We start from the raw sequence: 10114 nt of genomic DNA, 5'->3' as shown, positions 1-10114 counted from the left end.
TTCCTGAATAGTTTAAGGTAGGGCATGTAGCCTATAATTTACCATGCGGATATAAGATTGACACAATCACGCCAGAATGAATCATTGTAGTCATGTGATATAAACCAAGGACAGACTAACGCCAGAATGAATCATTGTAGTCGTGTGATATAAACCAAGGACAGACTGAGTTTATTTCATGGGACAGAAGTTCCAAAATAAAACCTGAGGCCTATTTATCACAGACATAGAAAACAACGGCGATTGCTTGTCTGTTCACTGCGTTCTGCTGCGAGTGAACAGCTTTCTAATGTGCTCTTTAGTATGGAATTTCTGCTGCGCTATCCCAGCCCATAGAAGGCAAGTGTTAATGCGTCCTATGTCGTTCAGCCAATTATGTAGCTATCAGGCGAGTGTCAATGTTTTTATGGCGGCGGGAATGATATGAGATCATACTGTCACCGAGGTTTTAGATTATGTTACCCCTGTGAGTCATGTCATGGGCCAGTAGGGTTGCCAACTGTCCCGTACTAGCCGGGATGTCCCTTATATTGGGCTAAATTGGTTGATCCAATACGGGACCTCCCGTGTCCCGTATATTCATCCAAACGCGCCAATTCCTGTAGACATTTCTGTTGTTGTTCGGTCGGTTTGGCATATCAAGGAAATATGGATAAACCTGCAAAAAAGAAACTGTACAGCTACAACAAACAATGGGAAGCACAAAAGACGTGGGTTAAGCCCGTCAGTGGTGACCCGATGAAAGCTTTCTGTAATTAATGCCTTCGGGAATTCTCAATTGACCATGGAGGGGAGAATGACCGAACTCAGCTTGCATCCACAGAAATGCACAAGGCGGCCACACTAGCTAAAGGTGCTAGCAATATCGGTGCATTCTTCGTGATGTCTACTGCGGAAAATGACAAAATCGTGACAAGTGAAGCCTCGTATGTGTACCATATGGTTAAACACGGACTCGGCTACAACATCACTGACTGTCTCGTTAAGCTCAACGGTGCTTTGTTTCATGACTCAAATGTTGTGAAGATGCACTTGGGAAGAACGAAAGATTTACATTTACATTTACATTTAAGTCATTTAGCAGACGCTCTTATCCAGAGCGACTTACAAATTGAAAAATGATTACAATGAATGTTTCAATGACCACCGACTGTGCGGGATATTTTGGATGATCTGTCCCTGACTGAAGGTGAGCCCGTGTATTTCTCAGTTGCCAGTGATGCCTCAAACAAGGGAAATAGGAAAATGTTTCCTGTGTGCGTGAGATATTTATCTCTGTCTGATGGTGTACAGTGCAAGTTACTTGACTTTTACGAAGACAGTGATGAAACTGCAAATTGCATACATCAAGCTCTGATGAACTGTCTGGAAAAGCTTGAACTGGATATTAGACACATCACAGCCCTATGCAGCAGATGATGTCAACTTTGGAAAACACCACTCCGTTTACCAGTTATTGAGCAGTGCCAACAATCGCATRCTGAAAGCTAATTGCCCAGTTCACATCGCTTAATACCTGCAAGCACACCTGCGATCAGCTGTCAGTGGATATTGAGACAATTGTTTTAAAGATCTACAGCCACTTCTCAAAGTTTGCCTTTGACATTGAGTGGCGTGAAATTCTGCGACATGTTTGCACATGATGGCTCTCTTCATCCAGCTGCCGATCGTCTCCTACGAAGCTGGCCAACTCTTACTTCATACACAAGGTCCCTTGGGGAGATTTTTGAGTATGAAGAACAGACAGAAGCTGAGATTTATCTGCATTTTCCACAACATGGCGTGTGTTTTTGAGTAAACAACTCTCTCCCTCACATGTTTACAAGGAAGTCCAAAAGTTAAAAATTAAGATGCCTCTGATGACCATTAAATGGTCAGACTCAAGAAACAGATGCAGCACAGAGGCTCTGTGACAGAGCTGATCAAAAATACATTTCAAATATCTGAACCTTGACTTGTCATGTAAGGACTTCTCTGGCTATGCAAAAGGACTGCTTGTATCAGTCAAGTGCAGCAAAAAAATATCCATGGAAAAAGTAGACTTGAGTGACTCATGCCCCTTTTCCATTTGAAATGTTTTTTGCTGTAAAGGTCCAAATTGTGATTTCTTTGATCATTTATTTTGAGGTTTATTCACATAAGTTTAAGGAAGTAGTACGTCTTTGTGCTGACTAGATGTTAATATAACCCAGATGCAGGGACAGTGCTCATTAATCAACATTATGACTAGAAAACCCCCCTCTTGGGCTGACAAACCAACTTCTTGTAATAACTGAAACAATGTACAGTGGAAAATGAGACATGACTGAGGGAAGAACAAAGAAACAATGTTTTAATACAAGCTGTTGAATCGGGTTATAAAGCAAAGAGATCTGGATATCACATGAAATAAGGACAACTAAAATATCTATATATTCTTCCTTTAGTCTCACATGACTAAATCACAGTAACTGTCTTACAGCATTCTAAATGGGTTTGACAGGCAGTATAGCCTGCCTGTAAGTGCAACTAGATCAACAGTATTCAGAACAGATTAAATACAGTACTCTATGCCTAATCAATACTGTAGGCACTATCAACTCTGAAATAACACATTCCAACTCATTGACCATAATGAATTAGGTAAATACTTTAAATTACATACTGCAATAGTACATACGGCTACAATTATACAATATATTGTGTATTTTAAGATATATTAATATAAAATAGTAGAAATTCTTATGAAGAATCATTAAATGTAAGTGCACATGGTAACATGGCCCTCTGATAAGCTAGGTGACATTTTGCTTAAGCTTGAAATCCTCTACAAACCTTAAGGGTCAGGGGCTAGCTAGGGGGTAATGCCAAGTTATAGGAGTTGGAGGATTTGCAAGGGCATGCCAGAGTGACAGAAGGGAGACGAGTTACTTTATTTCTGTTCTAGCATTACACTACGAAGTAGGATGAGTGACTCAGCGCAAACTGCCAAAGGAATGCTGTCCATCTACACAAGGGAGTGGATGGAGAGATATGAATTTCTGTGTGTGTGCGCTTCTGAGCCAAGACACATTAGCTTCCACAGCAAGAGATCAATATGTTCTCATAATGTAAAATGACAGCCACCTCATATTCCAAGCACATTAAAAAAAAAACATTAAATTAATAGACAGTTATGACTTGTGTGTGGTGTAGCTGTAATAAGAGCTTCCACAGTGAGTTAGCGTTTTCTCTTTTGTGTAGGTGGTCTCTTTAGTGCGGTTCCCATAGATTTCCAGTCATTGTGATAACACTAGTTAGAGGTAGTTTTGCAAGCCAAATCTAACTTCCTTCTTACTGGACATAAACATAAAAATGGTATCCACAAGTTCATCTGACTCTGGGGAAGTAGATAAAGGGCTTCATTGACAACATCCCAAACTATGCCTTGAAGTGATCAGGTTCGCCGGCTGAGAACCTTTTCTAATTTGCAATGACGACTCTGGCCAGGAAGTGAACCCAAAGCAAATGAACCTCCCACATATTGTTCTCTCTCCCCCTTCACCCCCTGGTTCCTTCTCACATGATCACTGTTGCCTACTGGTTCACAGCGGAGTAGTTGACAGTGGGAGCAGGGTGGCCCTGGGGCTTCTCTGTGTCAGGAGAGGGTTCTCTAGTGGCTTCTCTGTGTCAGGAGACGGTTCTCTAGTGGTCCCATTCAACCGATGTCCAACAAACATGCACACTCTAGAAAAGACAGAAATACTCGACTCAGATACATAAATGAAATACTGAGTTATTGAAAATACAGTATATCAATATACAAAATTCTCCAACACATCAATAGAACATAAAAACATCGTCCAATCTTCTCAATTAAAACAGCTTCAGACTTTCACCATTTTCTGAATGAACACGTCAACCCTGAGTTTCACAGTACATCCCCTCTAATGAGGATGCTTACCGGTATAAGTGGATCTTGTAGCGAATAAGGAGAACCAGGATGATGATGATGACGACAGCAGCTGATACTCCAAAGGTAAGCCCAAATGTTATCCCTGATACACACCTAACACCAAAACATATTTTGTGCTCTGTTGAAGAGGAAGGGAGGGCAGATCAGCATCAAAACGCAGACATTTTAGTTCTCTAATCTTATGCATTGTTCTTTTTAACAGTACATTTTGGAATATCAAGTCTTGTAATGTTATTGTATGGAAGGTGTTAAACCAGTTTATAATTAGTGTTACTACAATATAATTTAGTTTATTTAGCACTGGTAGTTAACCAAGTGCTGCCATTGTAATAAAGATCCACTCATTCCAGGCCAATCAAAGTTTATACAACAGGTGTGTCTAATCCTGCTTGGTTAAACAGCATTCCAGCCGGTGTCTATTCTACAAGTTACCACCGGCTAAATCTATGACCTTAAAATAACTATTTACTCTGATCTGACTGTGCAATCCACGGTCATCAGCCCAGCCAAGCAATTTATAAACTTGAACCCCCACTATAAAGTGCATCTAGACATTCTCATTTCTTTCAGAGTAACGTTTAGTTTAACAGCAGAGGTTTGAATAAACCTTGTTGTCGGTCTCTCCGACATTTGCAACATTGTTTCCATATTCAAATTCGATCTCCAGCTGTACCATAGTAATGAACGTGTCGGGACGAGAGACAYGCAAGCAACGTTTCTCAACCAGTCAATCATGAATCAGCTGAAAAATTATTTGATATACTGTATACAAAGAAATGTCAATTGAAAAGGTCAAACGAAACGAAATGCAGCTAGCTTCCAGACTTTCCAGCTACAGTTTGAAGTGATTGTTAGCTGTGTTGTTGGCTAGCTCCTCTGAACAACAGTGTCCTGACGAGTGAGCACATTTTCTATGCCATTAGCTCATTGTTATGGATGTATCCAAATAAATATAACTAGAAAACAGCTTAATTTTTTTTTTTTTAAACGCAGCTACTTTGCTGTTATTCTGGCTGTACTTTTTGATGTGACTAAGTTTAACCGTACTGTAGTTGGCTAGCTAGCAAGCAAGGGATAAGAACGTTGCCAGCCAGTATGGCAATGGAACATTTAGAAAGAACGACTGGGTCACATCCATAGAAACAGAACAAAAAGACTGAACAACTTGGTCGCATCTGGCAGCTGAACCGATAGAACGAACAACCACTRGGCTTGGGTAGCAACCCTAGATTTGTGTCAGGACTATCTTGTAGATAAAATAGTATGGAATTATGACTTTGTCTCGGGCCTAACACCCATGCCAATATATCCTTCAAACACTGGCTTCTCTGGCATTATCACTCAATAAGCCTGGAATTACTGCTGCAAAGAGAATCAAAGCCTCTGAATCAAGCAGACATTAGATAGCAAATGAATGTATTCAGTTATAGTATACAGTAGTAAAAGTGGCCGAATACTGGAGCCATAGCAACAATACCAAGATATTTCAAGCTACTGTGAGTCATCACCTGGTTCAATGGATTCCTGGCCAAATGGCTTCACAATACAGTTCCCTAGAAAAGTTCAAAGACACAATGTTCAAGTTGGTGGACAAACCCAGCAAGCCTTGAGAATAGCACATACACACTTGCACATATTCCATGTAATTAAATGCAGTTTCAGGTTATTGGTGCAATTACATAGAACACAGTAAGAACATTAACTAACATGAAATATACACCATGGTTTCAGTTAACCATTCTTAGAAAGACAAACAGTGCATTCAGAAAGTAGTCAGACCCCTTTACTTTCTCCACATTGTTACATTACAGCCTTATTCRGAAATGTTTCTCCCCCCCTAAATCTAAACACAATAAAAAAGCTAAAACAGATGTATACACTTTTGTAAATGTATGAAAATAAACTGTAATATCACATTTACATAAGTATTTACTCAGTACTTTGTTGAAGCACCTTTAGCAGCGATTACAGCCTCAAGTCTTCTTGGGTATGAAGCCAAAAGCTTGGCACACKTGTATTTGGGGAGTTTATCCCATTCTTCTCTGCAGATCCTCTCAAGCTCTGTCAGGTTGGATGGAGAGTGTTGCTGCACAGCTATTTTCAGGTCTCTCCAGAGATGTTAGATTGGGTTCAAGTCCAGGCTTTGGCCGGGCCACTGAAGGGCATAGAGACTTGTCTCAAAGCCACTCCTGCGTTGCCTAGGCTGTGCGCTTAGGGTCATTGTCTTGTTGGAAGGTGAACCGTCGCCCCAGTCTGAGGTCCTGAGCACTCTAGAGCAGATTTATCAAGGATCTCTCTGTACAGTCACTCGATCCTGACTAGTCTCCCAGTCCCTGCTACTAAAATAATATCCCTACAGCTTGATGTTGCCACCACCATGCTTCACCGTAGGGATGGTGCCAGGTTTCCACCAGACATGACGCTTAGCATTCAGGCCAAAGAGTTCAATATTGGCTTCATCCTTTAGGTGCCTTTTGCAAATTCCAAGTGGGCTGTCATGTGCCTTTTACTGAGGAGTGGCTTTCGTCTGGCCACTACCATAAAGGCCTGATTGGTGGAGTGCTGCAGAGATGGTTGTTCTTCTGGAAGGTTCTCCCATCTCCACATAGGAACTCTAGAGCTCTGTCAGAGTGACCATCGGGTTTCTTGGTCACCTTCCCCCGATTGCTTAGTTTGGCCGGGTGGCCAGCTCTAGGAAGTCTTGGTGGTTCCAAACGTCTTCCATTTAAGAATGTAGGCCACTGTTCTTGGGGACCTTCAATGCTGCAGACATTTTTTGGTACCCTTCCACAGATCTGTGCCTCGACACAATCCTGTCTCGGAGCTTTACAGACAACCTTAGACAGGTGTGCGCCTTTGCAAATCATGTCCAATCAATTGAATTTACCACAGGTGGACTCCAATGAAGTTGTAGAAACATCAAGGATGATCAATGGAAACAGGATGCACCCGAGCTCAATTTCAAGTCTCATAGCAAAGGGTCTGAATACTTATGTAAATAAGGTATCTTTATCTTAATACATTTGCAAAAAATTCAAAAAACCTGTTTTCACTTGGGGTATCATTATGGGGTATTGTGTGTAGATCGGTGAGGAAAAACATGACTTTAATCCATTTTTAGAATAAGGCTATAGCATACCAAAATGTGGAAAAAGTCAAGGGGTCTGAATACTTCCCGAATGCACTGTAGGGGGACGTTATTCTGCTCAGACGTTGKCGACACCTGCCTGATCTTACAAGACCTGGATAGGTACTTTATGTATCAGTTAACCACATATGTTTGGCAGTCTGACTTGGCAAGGAACCATTGGTTGACGCATGCAACGTCTGAGCAGGAGAACGAGACCCTAGGTTGAGTTCCTGCCCGGCTAGATGTGCATCAACCAATGGGTACGCACCACATTATTGACTGTGCTGTCTGGCATTAGATGGCTATATCATGTGGTTAGCTGATAGATATGTTAAATACCTAGGCGTTATAAGTTCTGACATGCGTCAGCAATGTAATCGGGCAGGAACACCACCTAGCTCACTAATCGTTATTTGACAATACAACTGTAATATGAAATCATACTCACTAAGGCACTCTACTTTGCGATTTGAATTCTATAAGAAATGGAGAAAGAAGGTTAACAGAAGGCAGAGAGAGGAAAGGATCAGTCTACTCTAGACATCCTGAACATGCCTGGGCATGTCTGCACTCACCTTCTCCCCTAAAATTCTCATGAATAAAGAATATCCATCTGCTATGTGCTCGTGACTCTGATAGCCAGTGTGAATTTGTGGTGTATTCTGGCAAAAAATGGCAACTGTGCATTACCCAACTACACAGGTGTTGCATTGTGAGCTTGTCTACATGAAGCACTTTAAGACCTAGTCACAGCACAGCATGTGTACGCAAATTAAATCCATAATCATGATCTTTATTTTCATGTCCCAACACAAACAGTAACCATACAGTAACAGCAGGGTTGTAGTGGATAGTAAACATTCTACGCACCGTTTTATTAAGTGTGCATTCCTCTAAGTACTTCAGCCTGTCCATGCAGCCTATGATGGTAATAGATTGACTGGTCTGAACCAGAATACGATCTTTGTCTATGTCATCATCATTGGTGAGAACAATGCCCTAAATGAAATAAAACCAGAAAATTGTTGCCACAGCTTAACATAACTCACTGGTCACAGACCCTGGTCCAGGATAGCTACAGAAATGCACCTGATTCAACTAATTATCAAGACCTTAATTAGTTGAATCAGGTGTGATAGTGRTGGGCTGGCACTAAAGCCTGCATATCCTGTAGTTCTCCAGGACTGGGGCTGGTGACCACTGCTGTGAAAGAATAGTGACACACCTACCAGTTGCCTCATCAGGTCCAAAATGAAAGTAGTACTGCACAGCATGTACTGGCGTGTCATTCAGATAATGTTGATCTCAGCTATACAGATGTAGCCTCGAAATAAGCTATCATATGGTCACTCACATTTCCATCCAACCACTGCCTTACACAGGTTGAGGGCGATCCTGGCATGGGCTTTGAGAGTTGATAGGTCACTGTACCGTTGGCATGTACAGTGTTGTTACAGCCAACGGTCTGGGCGCTGACACAGCTGACCAGCTGAGACACCACTGTGAAAGAAAGGGCACTCAGTCTTGACACATAGCATGGATTGTAGAATCAGAGACAGACATAACATGCATGTTTTAAATATTACAGGAGTGTTTAACATCGGTCCACATCGGTATTGTACTACAAACTGTCAAATTAAGAGGTGGGAAAACTGGTTTGAGCGGTTTCACAAATCTGTGAAACGATTTGACAAGTAGGATATACTGCGCCATTGTTTTTCAAATGACACATGCATACCGCTAATAATACTGTACACGTGTATACACCTGCTGCATTAACTTTCACCCACGCCTCCCTACTTCGAGGGGATTTAGACAAACATTGACAAAATACATCAAGTGAATCATCCAAATCCTCCAAACTGCGATATCAGAACACAGTCCGTATTGATAATAAAGTCCGTATTAATAATACATTTAGACAAATTAACTAAAATACATAACATTTTAACTATGTTTATAACATACTCGCATAAGGCTACTCTTTTCCATAATCCTCAACATTGCAAAACGATGGAAGATGAGTAAAAATTGGCTACATAGGACGATTGGGACGCTGCACTACACATGAAATAACGCAACAACAAAAAAATTTAACCGCACATTCACTGTTGGCTTAAATAACTATTACTTTAGCCTACTTGATATAGGTAAGGTTACTTACAGAACACGCAAATCAATTTCATTGACACCTTCTGTATGACACAGCTGATGCAACAACCAGCGCAGTTCAACATTCCGTGCGATCTGAAGCTGAGAGTGAACAGAGAACACATTCAGTAGTTTTAGTGTTTCAAACAGTAGGCGGGTCATTGTGTGTCATCTGGGATGCCGCTTGGGTCCTAAAGCACGAGGGAAAAACGCGATCTTTAATGCTTCGTGTGTAAAGTAAACAGGTCGCAGGCGCCAAATTAACGCCTACATMAGTCAAATAATCGCATCAAATGTGCTTGCAGGCGATTCAAAATATGAACGTCCTCACTGTCATCTGCGTTTATTTTCAGCAAACTTAACATATGTTCATACAAATATTTACATAAGATTCAACAACTGAGACATAAACTGAACAAGTTCCAGAGACCTGTGACTAACATAAATTGAATAATGTGTCCCTGAACAAAATCAAAAGTAACAGTCAGTATCTGTTGTGGCCACCAGCTGCATTAAGAACTGCAGTGCATCTCCTCCTCACGGACTGCACCAGATTTGCCAGTTCTCGCTGTGAGATGTTACCTCACTCTTCCACCAAGGCACCTGCAAGTCCCTGGACATTTCTGGGGGGGAATGACCCTAGCCCTCTTATCCAACAGGTTCCAGGTGTGCGCAATGGGATTGAGATCCGGGCTCTTCGCTGGCCATGGCATAACACTGACATTCCTGTCTTGCAGGAAATCACGCACAGAACGAGCAGTATGGCTGGTGGCATTGTCATGCTGGTGGGTCATGTCAGGATGAGCCTGCAGGAAGGGTACCACATGAGGGAGGAGGATGTCTTCCCTGTAACGCACAGCGTTGAGATTGTCTGCAATGACAACAAGCTCAGTCCGATG

At 41.6% G+C, this 10114-nt stretch overlaps 1 protein-coding gene across 3 annotated transcripts; it reads right to left on the bottom strand.

The window, feature by feature from the left end:
• Positions 1-2306: 2306 nt before the first annotated feature.
• Positions 2307-9330, bottom strand: LOC111954663 (uncharacterized). 3 transcript variants are annotated; one of them, XM_023974552.2, is made up of 7 exons: positions 9229-9330; positions 8419-8564; positions 7935-8063; positions 7513-7540; positions 5443-5487; positions 3923-4052; positions 2307-3705 (listed from the first exon to the last, which is right to left on the bottom strand). In XM_023974552.2, exons 1-7 carry the CDS (start codon positions 9299-9301, stop codon positions 3564-3566), a joined length of 693 nt encoding a protein of 230 aa, XP_023830320.1. In that variant the 5' UTR covers positions 9302-9330; the 3' UTR covers positions 2307-3563. The 3 variants fall into 3 exon arrangements, with proteins under 3 accessions (XP_023830320.1, XP_023830321.1, XP_023830322.1); XM_023974553.2 differs by lacking the exon at positions 7935-8063; XM_023974554.1 differs by lacking the exons at positions 8419-8564; positions 9229-9330 and adding an exon at positions 8294-8412.
• Positions 9331-10114: the final 784 nt, after the last annotated feature.

The sequence above is a fragment of the Salvelinus sp. IW2-2015 genome, linkage group LG28 (genome assembly GCF_002910315.2).
Source record: "Salvelinus sp. IW2-2015 linkage group LG28, ASM291031v2, whole genome shotgun sequence".
Lineage (NCBI taxonomy): Eukaryota > Metazoa > Chordata > Actinopteri > Salmoniformes > Salmonidae > Salvelinus > Salvelinus sp. IW2-2015.
The sequence above is the reverse complement of the archived record's forward strand: the minus strand, read 5'-3'. Positions and strand labels throughout refer to the sequence as shown.

Coding starts and splice junctions, on each gene's coding strand:
- LOC111954663 (XM_023974552.2), bottom strand. CDS start 9,301: ATGTTGAACTGCGCTGGTTGTTGCATCAGCTGTGTCATACAGAAGGTG. Junction 8,064..8,418: donor GGCAGTGGTTGGATGGAAAT/GTGAGTGACCAT, acceptor TATTTCATTTAG/GGCATTGTTCTCACCAATGA. Junction 5,488..7,512: donor TCGCAAAGTAGAGTGCCTTA/GTGAGTATGATT, acceptor GAACTTTTCTAG/GGAACTGTATTGTGAAGCCA.